Genomic DNA, 19,947 nt, shown 5'->3' with positions numbered 1-19,947 from the left:
TTAAAATATTATTCCATGTTCTGAGTTACTGTAATTAATACCAGTTTGAAACTCATTAAAGCCATTCAACATCCAGTCAGTCTAAACAATGCATGGAGAATACCTGAAGAAGTTAGTAAATGATGCCTCAGTTATATAAACCCCAACGTAAAGATTTATAGAGAACCTGAGAGAGCTGGCCCTAAAACCGCAAATGAGTTAGCATTTCAGCACCTCCGTTTCCCTCATTGCAAAGTCAGTGGGTTTTTTTTAAACAGTTTTTGGTTAAATGTCTGAAATCTGACATAAAATATTTCAGTAAATACCACACTCACGAACTGTTACGCTTTTATGTTTTTTTAAAAAGGAGGTTGTGGAGGTGTGGCGGGTTAGGGTTAGGGTTAGGGCGGTTCGTTTATAGCCTTACATTAGCTTTTTACTTCTGGTGATTGTATCTAGGCTTCAAAAATCCATTTTTTCCATCATTTATGGAGATTATCTTGCTAAAAAACAAACTTGTAAATATAATAAATGTTTGTTTACCATTGAGCTAATTTTCTGTAATTATCCAAAAGCTAATGGAAAAATCCCACAGGCTTTTTGACGAGGGAACCAGGGTCATGACGTCAATGCACTGTACTTTTAACCCTCAAATGACCAACTTGTATACAATGACGTGACCACTCCAAATTCGAGAACGTGGGAATCTTCCCAATCTCTATCATCCGTCCACAACGACATAAATACTGTCTCTGCTCTGTTGGCCTGAAGCTCAAAGTACAGCTGAGGAAAACTAGATTTGTTCTGAAGATATCTCGTCAAAAACCGAGGTGTTGGACTTAAATCAGGCATGTCAAACCGGTCCACAGGGGGGCCGGTGTGGCTGCAGGTTTTGTTTCCAACCAAGTAGCAGCACACCAGACTTGACTCATTTAATCAACTGATCTTCGTCTTCAGACAGTTGATTGGTCAAACTGTGTTCTCTTGGTTGGTTGGCACAAAAACCTGCAGCCACACCGGCCCCCCTGTGGACCAGTTTGACATGCCTGACTTAAATAGATGACACGTCAACAAAGTCGCTAGGCTTTGTTCTCAAGCGAAGACGGTTGTCGATGCGAGACTTTACAGTCGTCTGATTGGTCGCCCGGCAGAGCTGCACTGCTAGCAGCGAAAGATATGAATCCTAATAGTGCTTCATGTGCCTGCAGACAGCCTCTCATAAGTGGTTGTGAAACCGTATTCAAAGTTAACCCCTTGAAACCTCAGCCCGAGCACAATTTCTTTCAAAAACATGAGAAAAAGACAATGGGCCACAGAAGAAGAAATGACTCAAAAATTTGCAAGAAATTAGTAAAAAATAAAAAATAAAAAAAGTACGTAAAAATAAATCTTAAAAAGTATTTAAAAAGTTAAATAAATAAAATAAAATAAATAAATGACCTGGAAAAAGTGCTTAAAATTCTACTAATTTTGTAACTTCATTTAAAATCTGTAATTATAAATATAGTTTTTCCACGTCATTTTTTTCCAAAGATCTTCCCAAGTTTTTGAAAAATAATTCTCTACATCAACTAATTTCTTGCAATTTGTGAAACAGTTCTTACCAAGTCACTAATTGCATTTTTTCACGTTTCTGAAAGAGATCACACTAATTTGCTGAAGGTTCAGAGGTAGACAAAGACATCTGAAAGCAGCACCGGAAAGGTGATGTCGCTCCTCATTTCAAAGGGTTAAATGAATATTCCTATGCTAGATTTTCTGTTGATGATTAGCACCTCCGTCTTCTTGCTCAGCAGTTGAGACGCTCGTCAAACCCGCTGAATCCGAGCAAACAGTCCAACTAAGACGAGAACAGAAAGATGGCTTTGGATCTTGGAAGAAAAGGTTGCAAACTTATGACGGTTGTTCAGTTTTGATTGTTTTCTTCCAAAAAGTGAACACAGAGAACATTTTTCCAGTCTGAGATAGGCTCCGTGTTTAAAGCTGCACGATCAAAGAATGTACAGAGGAGTTTGATTTCCAGGCTCGTTAAACTGTCTCTGTACGCTGATGTTTTTGCACACGGAAAAATCTTTCCATATATCTTCGCCGGGCGAGTCCCACCCTCAGCTGGAGGGAAATCCGCTCATCCGTCCTCCAAACTCACATTCTTTAGTTTTGCGGTCATGGAGGACCGCGGCAGGTTATCGGCCCCGTCACATTTCTCAGGGGAGGAGGGCCTCGCCCTCTTCGGCCCAGAGGAGGTTCAGGGCCTCGGCCTGCCGCTGCTCGCGCTGGTGGATCCTCCGCAGGCGCAGGATGTAGAGCAGGATGGCCAGCAGCACCACCAGGATGCAGAGGGAGAACAGGTGGTGGTTGTAGACGAAGGAGGAGCGCAGCCAGCTGGGGTGGCTCTGCCGCAGTGTCTCCTGCTGCAGGTCCCTGGAGGAGACAGGAGGGGCAGCAGACGACATCAACAGACGCGCCGACACATGTTTCATACAAATTAGGGCTCGCGTTGATCTCGAGCACAACAGTAATAACAGCTTTCTGAGGGTCCTTTAACAGAAACACCAAAGTCATCCATGTGTCTCGCACAAAATATATATGTTTTATTTAATGTTCAACCTGCAGTAGTGAAAATGAACGTTTCTGAAAGACTCATTTTAGCGTCTCATATGTACTGGCTACGTCCAACAAACGTGAGTGCTCGTGAGTCCCTAACATGTATTCTACCTGAGTCTAAAGGAAGAGACATGACAGAAGATCGAGTCACGTTTGACTCACAGCCGTGAGTTTAACTGCTGCGTTGACAGTGATGAGGTGGAAATTAGAGCCCGACATATATGGGATTTGTGAGGTTGACACAGATTTTATTGTGGAAAAATTCACAGATTATATACCCATATATATATGTACAAGTGAAAGGTGTATATACTGTAAATGGTCTTGTGTGTGTAGCCCTGCCCATTTAGTACTTTATATTTTGTTATATTTGTATATTTTTAAATTATTTTTTGAGCTGCTGTGACAAGTGAATTTCCCCGGTGTGGGATCAATAAAGTTTTATCTTATCTCATCTTATTACCAATACAGCGACCGATATAGTGAGTTTTTGAGCTGGAATGAAAATAGATGATTTCTATGTGGATTGTGCCTCGATTTTGCACCGATATGACTGTGCAAAAGTAATCAGAAGGCTGCTTTATTTAAAAATTAACTTATTAAACATTACACACAAAGAAAAATAAAGAATAAATAAAAAAAATAAAATATACTAAGTTTATAAGATTTCAGGACTTTTCAAGGATTTTACTAAGATTTTAAGATTTAAGGATGTTTCTTAGATTTAAGGACATTGGATTTTATAACAGTCCTTATTAGGATTTTAGCCAATTTCCAGGATTTTAGCACATTTCTAGGATTTTACAGTGTGTCCAGGATTACAGGATGTTTCTGTTTTAATACAGTCAGTATCAGTCTTCACTGACCATTCAAATCAAAAACATGCAAATAAAATACACATCAGTACTGTATGGTCTTTGCATTTAAAAAGCTAAATAAACATCAGTACTGTTCAGTATCAGTCAGTTGTGGACCATTTGTAAACCACTGTAGCATCATTTCTGCATTATATGGTCTGTAAAAGAGTTTTCTTATCAGTGCATATCAGAGAAAATATACGCCGATGCCGATATGCTCCAAAATGTCAGTGAAAGGCTCATAGTGAAAATCAAGTCCATTACTCTAAAATCGTGAAAAATCTAATTAGGATTTTTCAGAGATGCTTTCCTGCTCTGGATGTGCGTTTGTGTTGTGATGATGGCGTTACCTGAGAGGAAGGAAGCGGGTTTTATACAGGATGGCTCCCAGAGTCCACTGGACCTCCTTGTCATAAACCAGCTGGGCCGTTTTAAGACTCGGGTAGTCGGTGGGGAACCGGAAGCCGGAGTGCAACACCTCGTACATCCAGGCCGACTTAAAGCACTGATACCTGGGAGATCGAGAGCAGGGTGACGTGTCAGAGAACGACAAATAAGCAGGTTTTTATTTTGTAGACGTTTGCAAAAAGACAGATCAGCCAGTTTACTTGTACCGACTTGTACCTGCAGATGTGACGTGCCAATGTGCACCATCTTTAACCATCGCTGCGTGTTTGAGGTTTTATTTTAGAGAGCAGAATTTGCTCTGCTGGATGTCTTCATGTGTCCTCCAGGAAATATGAGCCGTTTGCTTTGAACAGGGAAGTTAAGAGCAAATCACTCACCGCAGGTTGACTCTGTTCTGTCTTTGGTGTTAAATATTTGAGCTACACACTCGGGTGTTGCTGGACTCATTTACATACACTCAAAATGTACTGTTGTTCATTGGTGGAGCTTTGACTGTTACTGCAGAAAATTAACACTCAGGCTCAGCTGTCAAGCTAAAGTGTTGATTGTTGAAAATTCAGGTCCCTGCCAAAGCTTCCTGTTGAGGCTGGTTTATGTTGAGGAGAAGTTAAACATTCATTTACAAAGTCTTTACAAACTTTGGTCTTTTAGAGCCATAAGCTAAACTGAATTTCTGTTTGAGTATTTGACATCCACGCCTCCTCCTCCTCCTCCTCTTTCTAAATCTCACAAATACACACAGCAGCTATTTTAAAACAGAGCTGTCTTCGTCTGAAGGTGTTGATACGGAAACGTCTGCGTCTTCTGCTGCTCTTCCTTTGCTGTCCATTTGATGGCGCAGATCGATTGTAAACTAGGATGATAAAAGCTGTGTTTCCATAACACTATTTTTATGCATGTTTTTATGTATCGCACTGGAAAACTTGTAAGCAGACAGCAAAACTGGGTAAAATGTGTTTTTTGGTTGCTGTTGTGAAAGAGTTGGTGGGCTAAATGGACCATGGAAACGACTTTTAAAGTGGCGGACATTTAACGCACATGTCTGATTAGCTCTTTTTGCTACTTTTTTGGTCTTCACTGATATAACTGATGGATAGGTGATATGAAAAAGCAATTAATGCTTGCCCAGTTCAAACAAATTTCTGAAGACCTCTCCCTCATTTTTTGGGCTAGATGCACGGATAAATATGGCCAAAGTGACTTGTTTTGTTTGCAGTAAACAAGCTCTATTTCTTCTACTCTGTTTACTGGCAGATTACAGCCATGCACAACGCAATGCCTAAACCACAAACTTCAGACAAAACTAGAAACATATGTCTTTCTTTTTTGTGACATTTCAAAACTTTGATTAAAATTCACCTGACAGCTGAATGCCAACACGATATTGACTGAACGGCACCTCCCTGTGGAGAATATGCAGCCTGCTCCATGTGAATTAGTGAGTTTGTGATTTAATATCACTTTTTTTTGACCAAATTTAGCACATGAATACTTTTTTGTAAACACCAGTAAATCCGCTCAGTGAAAGGCTACAGACTCCTTTCCCATTACCAGTAGACCGGAGCTGTGTACACGGCTCTGCAGCAGACAAGCATGCCTTTAGGTTTGTTTTTTAAAAATGGTGTGTGACATTCAATGTTACTGTTACTGAAAACAGGTTATTAAACGTGTTAAGCAGCAGGGATGGAGGCCTTTACAGTGGTTACTCCTTTTTATATCTCTTACTTAATATGACATCTTTTAAACTCAGTGCAGACTAATTTTGACCGATGTTTGAACGCTGCCTGGGCGGTGATGGACCGCATGTTGTGGTAGTGCATTATTGAATCTCGGTGATTAAGGGGCTAAAATTAGCGTGTTGACGTGGGTGTTGTGTTCCCATGTTCACATTGTATTAAAATGCAATTTACACACATAATGCAAAGCACATCAGGTAGGAATTCGTAATATATTTAAGAAGAGACGATGTACATTAATTCAGATTTAAACAAATGCAAATGCACCCGAGTTAGCTGGGGAGCTAGTTTTCATCAGTAGTCCTTTGCCTGATGTTACCAGGTATCCTAAATTAATAATAATAATAATAAAAATACAATATAAAGATACAATATGTACAATGAAGTAAAGTTTACGTCTTATCTGTTTCTTGCTGTGTGCATTAAAAAAAATAAGAGGTACCATGTAGTTACTCTTGCAGGGCTGTAATAAAGAAACATTTTGTACACTTTAAAATGACAAGATGCATAATTTTCCTGTAAATAAATGACAATTTTGCAACTTTTATGCACTCATATACTTTATAATCAATATTTAAACCTACAGTTCATCGAGTTCATGACTGTATCATGTTGCTCTGTGTATTATCTGGTAGAGGACGTGTGTGTGTGTGTGTGTGTGTCTGTGTGTATGTGTGTATGTGTGTGTTGCAGAGAATAGACACAAGATGAACCAGCTTTATTCAGACAGTTGCAGACGGACTTACTTGAGTCTGCTGATGTCGGCCTGCTGAGAGAAAAGCTTGTTGTCCAGACGCTGTTTCAGTGTCGGCCACTTGGTGGAGCAGTATTCCTGCAGAAAAACACATTTTTCAACTTTCTTTAAAAGAAAAACAAAAAGTAAAATAATGTTTTCCAGCCAAATTACTCATGGAGAAATGGAAAAATACCATAGCAGCTTTGGAGTACTTCTCGCTGTCATACTGTCCTCCGAGCCTCAGCACGTCCTCCGTACAGTAAAAAAACTCTGAGAAACCGTAGAACTCACTGTTGCTGAAGTTGATGGGAGCCTAAAAGACATATGGTACTAAAAGTTATTTTTGGCATTTTTGCTCAGTAAAGAATCAAACCCAGACTGTCTTTGGAGCTCTGAACTCCCCTAAAAATGGGACAAAAAATGCATAAAATGCGTCACATTGTTCTTCATCTGTTGCAAAAGCTCAGTGGTGCTAAAAAGGCTGGTACCTGGTAGACGCCCCCGGGTGACATGGTGCCGTTGTGGAGGCCCAGAAAGGGTCGTACGGCCTCTTGACACCGAGTCCACATGCCCTGACCCCTCAGGTACAACGTGCGGTTGTCCCTGACAACGGTGTCCGACAGGCTGACCGGCAGACAGGGGTCCAGGTACGGTTTGTCCTCGCTCAGGCCTGTCTGTGTGGTGAGAAACCTGGACAAACAGGAACATGACATGAATTTTAGGACATTTCCAGGATTTTAGGATGTTTGTTGGTATTTTAGGACATTTCTAATGGTTGAAGACGCTTCTCTGGTTTTCGGACGTTTCTCAAATTTTAGGACATTTCTACTATATATACTCGTTTCTACTATAACACTCAGATTTTAGGAAGTGTCTCTCTAGTGTCTTTCTAAAATGTTAGCACATTTCTGGGATTTTAAGACATTTCTAGGAAATTGGGGACATTTTTAGGATTTTATGCTGTTTTCTCAGATTCTAGCGAGTATCTCTGATTTTAGGATGTTTCTCACACTTAAGGACGTTTCTAAGATTTTAGGACTTTTCAAGGATTTTAAGACATTTCTAGGATTTTAGGAAATCTGTAGGATTTTACAAGGTTTCTAGGACATTGGATTTTATAACATTTCTTAGATTTTAGAACCTTACTAGGATTTAAGCAAATTTCTAAGATGTTTCTCAGATTTTAGGATGTTTGTCAAGTTTTAGGACATTTCTAGCGTTTTCGGACATTTCTAGGATTTTACAATGTGACTAGAATTTTAGTATATTTTAGGATTCTAGGACGTTTCTAGGATTTTAGGACATTATGGGCTAAGTTAGGACCTCTGTAAGGAGTTCGGGGAACCCTTCAATGGCAGTTTTTTTGATAAACAAGTTCTGTTTTTATGCAGTTTTATGCACTCTGGCACCTTATGTATACTTAAGGTACAAAAACAATTCCCTGTATGAATCAGTTTATTTTTATTGTGAATATCGAGGGCCACATTTGGTCCATGTGCCATAAATTGAGTATCACTCTAGCAGAATTATCTACTATAGACTGTTACAGCATCTTCACAAGGTTTAATTACCATATTCACTTGCAGATAATAGTATCATTACCATAAACAACAGACTGCCAGTACTTCCCGGCTTGTCAGCTACATTTTACATCTTGTTCCACCTGGTAATCTCCCAGAAAATATGCATCGTGATTTATGGCACAAAGCAGAAAGAGGGCGCTGATTTCACACAGCTGACAGTTTCAGTTTTGACAGGTGTTGGAGGCCGTAAGCTGCTGATGGAAAAATCCAAACATTTTCACATACTTTGTTAAAGCCTGAAAGGAGTTATGAGAACTGAGCCCTGATTGCGGATAACACTGATACAGCTGGCATCAGAGGACATGAAAGCAGCCGAAACTGTAACGGCACGCCTAAAGAAGAACACATTGTGTATGTGAATGTGTGAGTCTGAACCTGTTCTTGGCCAGCGTGTTGTTGACCAGCTGGTCTTCGTAGCGCTGTCTGGCCATGTTTCCTCCGAAGCCGAGGAACGTGGTGACGTAGACTCTGTAAACATGCTGTGTGTGCTCAACATCGCAGCCCAGATTAAACTCGGCGAGAACACTCTTCCCTGCTTCCTCCTGAGAAAAAAACACTGATGTTACACTTCTGCAGACCAGCTGTCAAGACCAACACTTAACATTAAGTATGATTTTTCAGGCAAAAGTGTTGGAGATTTTAAAATTTTGGGTACTCAGTTACGAGAATTTACTGCTTTTTTGGTCTTACGTTACTGTTAACTGAATATTTTGGAGTTTTGGACATTTTGTCACATAAAAACAAGACGTTTGACGATGCCTCACTGGGCTCAATGTTTTTTAGACCATCAAATGATTAATCAAGAAAATAATATGCAATTAATCGTAAAGGAAAATAAATGTTATGTTCAGCTGTAAAAGATAACAGTGACTACATTTACAATGTAGTCACTGTTTTCGTCACACACTGACATATATTAAAGCTACGTTACGTTGAAAGCTTCAGAAAATAAATTTGCCGTTATCTTACATGATATGGAAGGTTATCCAAGAAGGATTATTTTTGACAATTTCATTTCACACAACAAAATACCAAGACTTTTCCAAAACTTTTAGAATTTTTCCAAACTATTTTTCCGTTATCCGTGACAACGCACAGAGCCGACTGTAAACGGACAAGAGGCCGTGTGATGCAGACTGCAGTAAAAACCTGCATATTATGAATACGCTGTGTAGATGCCCATAAAATGCTCCTAAAACTGAATAATATATATTCTACACATCTTAATCGAAAAAAGGCCTAATTTGGATTATCCAAAGAAAACATGCTGTTCTCACGACGTCAAATTTAGAATATTGTCGTGTTCGGTTTAATAGTTCATGTGCATGTGAAAGTATGAATATTTACAAATATTGTTCGTGTTCCCACTTAATCATATTAAAGCTAGACGTTAAGTATGAAAGGATAACAGTAAAAGTAAGAGTCTCGCTGCACGTTCTCTTACTTCCTGATTGACTGGGAAGGTATATGGCTCATGAAGGCATTATTTATAGTCAAATCTCCATTTTCGGCTCACAACAAATACCATGACTTTTTCCAAAACCTTCTACAGAATTTTTTCCAAACTAATTTTTCCGTTATCCGTGACAAACGCACAGAGCCGACTGAAACACGAACAAGCGGCCGGATATTGTGGTTATGGCAGACTGCAGTTGAAAAATTTGGTGTTAGCAGATTCACGTCACCGTACTGCTTGTGTAGATTGCCCGATAAAATGCTTTCCCTAAAACCGGAATAAAATAATATTCAACCATCCTTAGGATCGAAGGCAAAAGGCCTAATGTGGATTATCCAAAAAGAAAACATGCTGTTCCACGACGTCAAGATTTAGATATATTGTCGTGTTCGGTTTTAAATATTCAGTGTAGCATGTGAAAGTAATGAAGAATAACAGTAAACTCCGTGCCAGTAACAGACGTCTCGCTGCACTTTTCCTTTACTTCCTGTGGTGAAACTGAAGGTGATGGCTCCGGGCACCTCCGTAGGGGATCTAGTCAACGAGGGCTTCCACCCAATATCCATGATTGCCCACCTGATCCGCCGCCTGCTGATTGCTTGCTGGATCTCTGAAAGCCCGTCGTCCCACCCTCTACTTTGGCGATCCCATCTGATGGAACCCGGAGGTAATCTGTGGTGTTTATTTGGTGTTATTTTGGTTATTGCCGAAAATATTTGGTGTTTGAAAAAAGCGAATTTCAAAAATCCACCACCCCTGCTCACCGTCATCAGCGTGAACGAAGCGGCCCCAAGCAACTAAAGTTAATGCCAATAAACACGCGTACACTTCCTTTCAGGGTTGAGAGGAAGCAGGAAGCCGATACGGAACCAAAAACAGACAGGAAGCCGTTAGAAAACGCCAGATAGAAGCTATATTTCAGTTTAAAATACAGTGTGCGTCAAACCAGCATGATAACAGCATCACAGTGCTCCTCCGCCTCACCTTCTTGTTTCCCAGAGATCACCTCAACATGAGAGCGCGAGAACAGGAAGTCAAACTCCAGAGGAACGTCAGTGACCAGGTCCTCCAAGATGGCCCGCCTGCTGGCTACATACAGAGGACACGAGCCAATTTCACACATAGTTCCCAGAAATCACTGGAGATTTTCACTATTCACACATGCATTAAATTCAAGAACATTTCCATCTTGAGTCTCTCCACGCAGGTCGTGGTAATGCTGGGACAGATGCAGCAGGTGCAGAAATGTAACACTGTGGGAAGACAAACGCCATGAAACCAGGAAGAAGGGCCAAGTATGACAAGAAGGGTTTGTCGAGACCGATGTGAGCCTGTAGGGTTAAATCCAAACCTCTTTTTGATATTTTTGATATGTTGAACATGAACAACCAAAACTATGTTAAGGCTACATCAGGAGGTTAATTTACGCGCATCCTTATATACTTTCTATATTGAACGTATATTCTTGTCCAGCTTTGTAATTGCATTTTCTCATCCTCTGGCATCTGTTTGTCTGGTTATACCTGTTTCGTTTTCCTTACCGCTCTTGTGGCACATTTACACGCGATATGCGATATTATTAGGTGCACGTGTGCAAAAAGGTCGGCATCTCTGACCAGCTAGCTACGGGCTACACCACTTGGGACAAACCACGTCATTTACCGACGACCAGTACAAGGTCCCTGGTAAATAAACAGAAATGTGTAATAGGAAGATGCATGCAGATTTCATAAAAAAAACCTGGACCTGTAACTCGTTTTAATTCTGAAACAGTTTTTTATGGAAACTTTGATTGATTTGTTGAAAACATAGAAAATTAAAAATGAATAACTGGTTAGTTGTTGGAATTAAAATCACTTTGCTGGGTTTTGTACCACAAATGAGCTCTATGGAAAAAACAGTGATTTTTAACTATATAATACAAATTTATCTTTTCCAGTGTGCATTTATATTTTTTTTTTTAACCAACAGACTCATCGTGTCGTCTACCTCTCCGGCTGCAGCCTCATGCCAGCGGTGCAGAGGGTTGTTATAGAGCGGCGTCTCTCTTTGTGTTTTTGTTCTTTGGGACGTGTGAGCAGCAGCGGAAGCTGAGGAGAGGGTGGAGGTAGTCCACTGGCTGCGTTGGTTTGTTCGCCAGCGTGGAGATACCTGAGAGAGGGACACCGAAACACACGCATTTAACACGATCAGCGTAAAAAAAACTAAACTAAAGCACATTTGTTTTCACAAAGGAGCAAATTCTACAGACATAAACTCTCTCTATTAGACAGAGGACCCAGCATTTTGTTTTTAGTTATTCATAGTCGAATTCTCCATAAAATTGTCCTCATATTTAACATCACTTGCTGAGCGGTAGAGTTGGAGCACGAAACACAAAAACCACAGGGACTGATCTGTGCTGCAGGTTCCTTGAATAACATGATTTGGGAAAATGCTGCTTTTAGATTTATTGCATTATACAGTTGAATCAAACTGCAGTTTGTACACTTAAAGTTAAATAGCCTGTTTCCATTCTATCTATCTTTTATTTAATATACACATATATGCAGTATTATCTTTGATTTATATGGTTACATTTCAATTGTTTGTTTTATTGTCATTACTTATGTACTTGGTACTCTGTCTCCCCTTTTTAATTTATTTAGTTATTTATTTATAGATATTTATTTTATATAGTTCTTAGTAATTGTGTTTTATTTAATTTTATTCGGGGTTGTGCATTTGCTTGTGTAATTTTGTTTGTTAGCATTGCTATCACAGGCTGTATTTTGTTTTTATGTATTTATTTATTTAAGATTATTTTTTTGGAACATTTTTGCCTTTTTTAGAGAGGACAGAGAGGGACAGGGAAAACATGCAGCAAAGGGCCGTGAGCCGGAATTGAACCTGCGGCTGCTGCAACAAGGACATTGCCTTCATACATGGGGTGCCTGTGTCCGCCCATATTTTATTTTTGGCATGTGCTCGCCTACCAGGGGCGGGATCGAGGGGGTCGGCAAGATTTGGATATGAGTAGGGAAAATTAGTGAGTTTGGGAAAAGAAAGTGGTTGTCTTTCTTTCTACATATGTTGATTCTGGATTCAGAAATTTTGAAAACCAGTGACCATGGTTGCGATTATCTGACCTGTTCAGGGGTAACAGCTGTGCCCGCCAGAGAACTGGTTTCTCCATAAAGGTTATTATACCGGTTGTCCCCAGGGTTCAAAAGTTTCACGTGGCCTTTAACTGGTGCTGCTGCAGAAACAAACCCGGCGTATCTAATACTGTCCACTGAGATAAAACAAAGTCAACAGGGATCTGAACGGTCCTTCTCCCTGCAGGACATGACTACAGAAACACAAGCGTAAACATCAGAACAAATGTTCTGATCAGCTGAGGGACGAATAAGTCATTTATCAACACAAACAAAACATTAATACCTTTTTTCTACTTTCTCTTGTCCATGAATGCTCTCTCATATCTTTTTCACACACCCTGACCTTCACTTTTCTGGCTGTTGAGCCAAAGGGAAAGACATTGATAACTAACGAACCTCATGTTGGCACCAACAGCGACGCTTGGCTGAATCTGAGTATCTGTCTGCTTCTCAAACGGCACCATTTGTAAAGTCAAACAATAAGAAAATAGGGATTTTTTTAACAGATGTCTGGGGAATTTTTTGTCCTTTTCACCGCTGACTTTGCTGCATTTCCTCTGCACTGTAAACTCATGACTTAGGTTTGGTTTTTAAATTATTAAAATACACAGAGGGACTGAGAGTTTCTGCTTTTGGCTCGATCACTGCTACTTTTTTTTTCAGAGTGAGATGAAAAGTAAAGATGTGTGTCTGTAATCGTGCAGAAATATACAGCTTTTAAGTCCTCAGCAGGTCGAGAGCCAGGCTATTTTTTTTTTTTTATGTTCTTTGAATTGTGTGCAGGGACTTTTTTTCTAGAGCAACAATTTACATCAAAATGTTAATAAGAAAGCACAAACATCCACAATTTCTTAAAGTAAACCATAAGAAGAAACAAATGATGACGTGACAAAAAAATCAAAAATCGCTGTGACAAAACTGAGCTCTGCATTCCTCACCAGGTTTGATCTTTTTGACGCACTGGGTTTGCTGGTCGCTAAGGTCCCTCATCTGTCTGATGTCCAGTAGGTGTGAGGGTTCCCGTTGTGGGGGGGCCAGTAGTACAAAAAGACCCGAGAGCCACTGCTGCCACAGTCCACCACGATCCCATAATTCAGAGCGGGGTTGAGGACGTCGGTGGCCTCCATGGACTCTGCGATGGAGAGGTAACTGCAGAACAAAACACACAAACACGAGCCTGTTTACTCCCGGTATAAACGTGCTTCCATCGTAATGGTATTAACGTGCGTCCACCTCAGCCACTCGCTGAGGTGAATCTGTGACACATTTTGAACACATACAAAGACCCATATCATCGTCCGGTGGCCATGGTGGTTGGTTTGGTGACAGGCCAGAAGTGGAAAATACATAAAATATATATAAATACTTTTATTTATTTTTTTCTCCCCTTTATTCTTCAACTTTAATTCTTGTCAAGGATTGTCATTATTATTGTTCCTATTATTATTATTGTTATTATTTTGTTATGTTATTGTTATTATTTATATTATTTATCTATTTGTAGGCATGTATTAATCTGAAATGTAATTAAGTATGTGGAGACACTGTGATGTACAAAGTATAAAATCAATAAATCTATTAAATACAATTAATATATATATATAATATACACAATGAAAGTCAAACAGTAAAAAGCGCATAAAAAAAACAAGTTTATAAGAAATAACAACATAAAAATGCGAAAGAAAAAAATAAATAAATAGATGGGGGGATTAATAAAAAGCAGACACATAGAGATAAGTCTATTATTTAAAAGTATTTAGTATTTAAAACAAAAAAAGGAAAATGCTAAGTGTCTCATTCTAGATATTATAAAAATGTGATTTTTTTCACAGACCTCTTGAGGTTTTTAAGATAATGACACTGTTTGTATGATTACACTGAAACAAATAAAACTTCATTAATTATAGTTTTTTTTTAAACGTTCTTTGCATTCTGTGACAACTATTTTGGAAAAAAAACACTTAAAACACACACAGGAGATACAAAAACATAATGAGATGCAACTTCTCCTTTAAAAAAAAACAAAACTACGGAGCGATTCTGTCTCATATAAGTCATGTCTGTGTCTGTCTGTCTGTCCTTGCTTACTAAAGACAGCTTCCTGCAGTCTCTCTACACAAAGCGAGTAGGGAGTCACATTGAGCGTTCGGCTTCAGGGACCACAAATTAGATAAAACTGTTCTCACAAGCTTGTTATCTGCTCGCTCTGTTTGCCAAGAATTTTCCTAGTCGAGCACAAATGTTCCGCGTTCACACGGATGAATGAGGGCCGAGTTGAAACAGCATATGGCCAAAATGAGCGGACTATATGCATGTTTTTGTTTTGCTAATAATAAGGAATATTTCTTTAAATTAGTGTAAACCTGGTTGATAACAGGTGAGAATTGTTTTGTTGTGTGATTTGCTGGCTCACTTCCTGAGTCAGATATTCCAGCATTGCCTCTTGGCGTGTGATTACTGAAATGCAATTACACTTACAGCATGTTTCAGCATGTCACCTCCCATCCTGTGGTGTTTTTTTAGTTATTTCTTTAGAAATAAAAGAATTATTTTAAAGTTATATTTTTTTAATAAAAACTGTAAGAAGTAGGTAGATGGATTCTAATTTTGTCGACGGCGTAATATAAGGAGCACGAGTGCGCTTACACGGCAGGTGGAGGGGTGTGATGTGTCCCACAGACACCTGACTTTCAAGCGGGAGTGCGGCGGTGTTCGCTTCCTGTGTGGATATGTGGGTTTTTTGTGTAACGGGTCGCCTTCTAATCAGAAGGTCAGCCCGTTTGATCCCAGCGCCTCCATTCAACTTGTCGAAGTATCCTTGAGCAAGATACTGAACCCAAATTACTCCCGTTGCTGCTCCATCGATGTCTGTGAGAGTGTGTGAATGGTTACAGAGTAGCAGGTGGCTCGTGCACGCTGGCCTCGTCCACCAGTGTGTGAATGTGTTTTGCGTGTTAAAAGAGAAAAGAGCGATGCACCTGTGCAGGTCCATTTACCATTTTTTCCTGCACCTTACCACGTGCCCGTTTCGCCTAAACTTAACCATCCATTGACTTTGTTGCGTTAATCCTAATCATGGTGACGGTCGCGTTGGTTGCTATGCGCGCTCATCCCCTTGGTTGTGTAAACATAACAACATGCCGCCGTATGCATTTGTTGACATCACAGTAACAGCGTCCCCAGGCACAAACAGCTGACGCAGAAAGGATACCTAAAACGTCGTAAGTAGATGCAGAAGGTCACTGACAAAAGCTGCAACGTGCGATGAGTTGTGATGAGAACATGTTGGACATGTGGACGTGGATTTTTTTTTTTTTTTTTTGAGGAATGACCTCGGTGGAAAACTCAGCTCCTGGTAGAAAACCTCTTGAACATCTGGATGTTAAATTATTAGAGAAAAAAGGTGGAGCACACATTAACGCGCGCTGGGCTAGCGGTCGTCCCCTCTGACATGCCAAACAGCGTTAGATAAACTGATTTGTAGCATAAAACTTCTTTGTTTCAGGGGTGTGTTTTACCAGTTTTAATCACCTGGTCCATTTGTTTTGAAGAGGTGGGGAGAGTACCTCTGCAGATAATTTTGGCTCCCGGTTTTAAAACCTCCTGAACAATAAACACTGAGGGAAATCTAACTGAGAGAAGATTCAGATAGTTTTAATCAGCAATCCTCACTGCTGGATGGCACTACATCCCTCTAAATCTTACACACTGAACCTTTAAAAAATGAAAAACTGCAAGCCCAAAATACTTCAAAATCTATCAGCTATGAAACCGCAGTTGATCCTTGCTGAAGTTGCATGTCTGCTAGAGTCCTGAAATTTAACATTTTTACAGAAACGTCTCGCTTTTACACACTATAAAACTTCCAGCATGAAAAGGCATAAAGATCATGTTTGTGCAGAACTAACAATCTCCTTCTGATGTTCACTTACTTGTTGACTCCGGACCCGGCCGTCGGTGCGGGCCCCAAAGCTGCCTCTGATAGGTTCCCAAGAGGAGGAGGGCGGAGGTGATGATGAGCAGCAGCAGCAGTCTCTGCCTGGGAGCTCAGCCCAGAGACAGCAGGGACACGCTGCAGTACCAGGGGCCGGCAGGCAGGAGAAAGTGATCTAGGGAGGAAGAACACAATCCAAAAATGACATAAACGCGCTGTGATTTGTGAGGTTTTAAACAGGCCACGTGCTGTTAAGACCGTATGTAACAAACTTTTGCAGCACACATTCGTACTTTTCATCAGTCTATTACCTTGCCATAAGTCCCCAGTTGGCAATAATAGAGAATGTCACAGTTCCGTCACCTCATGGTGCCTGCACACTGATGGACATCTTGTCCAGATTTGAGTCTTTTCTTTGACCTGAAGGAAGAAGAGGAAAGAATACTAAATAAATTTTAAAACCGTAACAAATGATATACTAGGGGGTCACATTCCTGTAAATTCAACACACACACAAGAAGAAATCCATATTGTCAGAATATTGAAAACTATAATTCTTTAGTTGCTCAAAACTTTATTAGTGTATATTTGGGTATCGTCCTAGTTTTGGTTGTTTCTATTCTCAGTTTTTACTATGCTCTGATAATTTTGTTTATTATTTGTAGGTAAAAAAAACATAATTTGTATTGTGTATTTGTATTTGCTGGAGTCTCTGAATCTCCGCCTGTTTGTAACAAAGCTACTTTTTTTTTAATCTTTCTTTTTTCTTAATTACAGAGTAGTGTATTTAATAATGTAACAAAGCTAACTCTATTTTTAATTTCATTTTATTTGTCAATAATACAGGTTGTGTTTTATAAATGATGCGACAGTTACTCTATAATGTTTTTTAAATTATAGAGCACTGTGATTTAATACCGCAACATGAGCTACTTTTATATTTTCAGTTATAGAGTAGTGTGACTAATGATGCAAACTGTAAAACCTTTTTAGAATATAATTATAAAGCATAAATTGCAAATTCTTAATATACTTTGGAAAAATGAGACATAGTATAAGGTGAAAGGTATTAAGATAGTATAACTACTATACATAGCAGAGTACTGCATTATTACATCGGAATAGAATATCAGCTATTTACTACGTATAGTATTGGTATTTACTACATAAGGAATTAGTAAAGGTGTAGATTAATATATATACAAAGTGTAAATTTATAATAACTACAAATCAATACAGAGATAGATGTTAGTGCTGGGTTTTCCTCTGCTGTTAGTAGCAATGTTTCAGGTACCTCCAGTGTTGATTTAATTGTCTCTATAACATCTCTAAACTGCATTTTTTAAATAGTATTTTCCAATACAGGCCATTAGAAGAAGACTAGACCGGGCTATTTTCCAGTTATATAAGATACATCTGTTATATAAAAAATAACAGTTAGCCTGTTTGTGACGGATCTAAAATAACATAGATGAGACATCTTCATATATTTTCCACCCTACAGCCGTGTTTATTGTATGTATTAATGTAAGTTAGCAGCTGTTCCGTTACAAACGCGCTAGCTCCGCTCCACTGATAACGGCTGTGTTAATAACACGTTAATAACGGAGGGTGAATCTCACCTTAAAACGTGACCCGATCCTCCGCCATCACGGTGCGCGTCCGTCTGTGCGCTTTGGTTGTTTAATTCGACAGACAATAAAAATAAAATGTGATTTTTTTCTCGATATGCTTCACGGAATATGATATTTAGACAGTAAAATGAGAGGCGAAGACAGGAAGTGAGAGAAATCCAACTGACTTCCAGGTCGGGCCCCTGTAAATACGTCATCACAAATACGTATATCGGTATCTGGGCTCTGCTGCATTCAGGTGTTTTAGAAAAATCCTTTATAATTGATAATTTGGGAAGAATAAAATACACCCACTCCTCTTAAATAAATAAACAAATCGCCTTGCAATATATAACATATATATTCACAACTTTATCCCATGATGCATTTTTTGACATTTTTGTAATTCACAACATGTTTCAGGGACTTTATTCCTTTATGTTTTTAGTTGTTATTTTTATTGTTGTATTTATTATTTATTTATTGTTTACTTTTTCGTATTATATCGTTTTATAATAAATATATTCAGACTATTTTCCATGATGCAGATTTTTTATTCCACTGATGCATTTTTGACTTTTTTGGGGGGTAATTTGATAATTGATAGTATATATAATTATAGTATATATATACTATATATAAACTTTATAAATATATATATATAAACTTTTTTAGTAATGTAATTGGTGTGTATTTGGCTGTTACCCCCCCCCCCCCCCCCCTTAAATTATGATTATCTATTTATTTAGATTTTTATCTCCATGATCTTTTTTTATTTTTTCGAAATTTATAATACACATTCAGATTTTATTCCATGTCGCATTTTTTACTTTTGTTTTTGTAATTTATTATATATTCAGATTTTATTCCATGATGCACTTTGGCCTTTTTTGTCATTTACAATATACTCAGAATTTATTCCACGATGCATTGCTGACTTTTTCGTAATTTAATATATATATTCAGATTTTATTCAACTATGCATTTTTATCTTTTTTTGTCATTTATAAGATATATTCAGATTTTATGCCATTAAAGAACAAAAGCATAGCACCTAAAGGCAACTAAATAAGCTACAAATTTTGCATATGATTCCATAGTATAGACTATATGTAATCATCATTAAAAACCACACATTTAGGCATAATATGACCGTGTCTTTGCCTATACAAAGTTTGAAAATTTGAATCAGGATTTCATACTACTTGATGGTATCTCGGATGGCACCTGAAAGCAACATACGCCACCCTGTGGAAACATAGCAACATGTTGCAGATGATTTCTCAAATTCTGCAGTTTAGTTATTTTCGCTTTCATTTACAGAGAATATAAACTTCATGATTCAATTTATTTTACACAGTATTAGCGTTCTTATACTTTCTGCATGTGCGTGTGTATATTATTGTTATTATTATACTATTAGAACATTTGTTATTCTACAAAATAAAACATCTTAAATATATTTTTCTTTTTCTCTCTCTTTTTTTTTTTTTTTTTTTTAAAAATAGCACTTTTTAAAAGTTTTTTTTCCCTTTCTTTGTCGCTTATATTTTCTGGTAATTTTCATGTAACTGTATACAAATTTTCTGCTAATGTTTTGGCCGTTTTTTTTGTTTGTTCGTTTGTTTTTTGTTGCTCATTGCCTTCATCCTCTCATGCATTTGAGAAAGAAATCAAGCCAATTTGCTCAGGTGTTTAAGGGTTAATAGCCTTCCCGAACATGCATGTGATATCCCGATGTTACAAAATCACTTCAATGTGCCCGCCTTATTTAGAGGAAAAACTGACCAATGGAAAGCGAATGTTGGTGATTGACAGGCAGTCTGTCCAATCAGCTTCAGCTGTTATGTGTGACTCACTGACAAACACACCTGCTCGGACACCCGCTTCCCGGACTC

At 38.6% G+C, this 19,947-nt stretch overlaps 1 protein-coding gene across 1 annotated transcript; it reads right to left on the bottom strand.

Annotated features, from left to right (window-relative positions):
* Positions 1-1,534: 1,534 nt before the first annotated feature.
* LOC121941584 (ectonucleoside triphosphate diphosphohydrolase 7-like) lies at positions 1,535-16,804 on the bottom strand. Its single transcript, XM_042484409.1, is given in 14 exon segments — positions 1,535-2,400; positions 3,791-3,952; positions 6,331-6,416; positions 6,514-6,633; positions 6,809-7,010; positions 8,279-8,445; positions 9,844-9,893; positions 10,344-10,444; positions 11,349-11,416; positions 11,419-11,510; positions 13,438-13,509; positions 13,512-13,648; positions 16,435-16,611; positions 16,800-16,804. Coding segments are annotated over 14 exon segments (1,656 nt in total). The 3' UTR covers positions 1,535-2,183.
* Positions 16,805-19,947: the final 3,143 nt, after the last annotated feature.

The sequence above is a fragment of the Plectropomus leopardus genome, chromosome 4 (assembly GCF_008729295.1).
Source record: "Plectropomus leopardus isolate mb chromosome 4, YSFRI_Pleo_2.0, whole genome shotgun sequence".
NCBI lineage: Eukaryota > Metazoa > Chordata > Actinopteri > Perciformes > Serranidae > Plectropomus > Plectropomus leopardus.
Note: the sequence above shows the minus strand (reverse complement) of the source record. Positions and strands in the feature narration are given on the sequence as shown.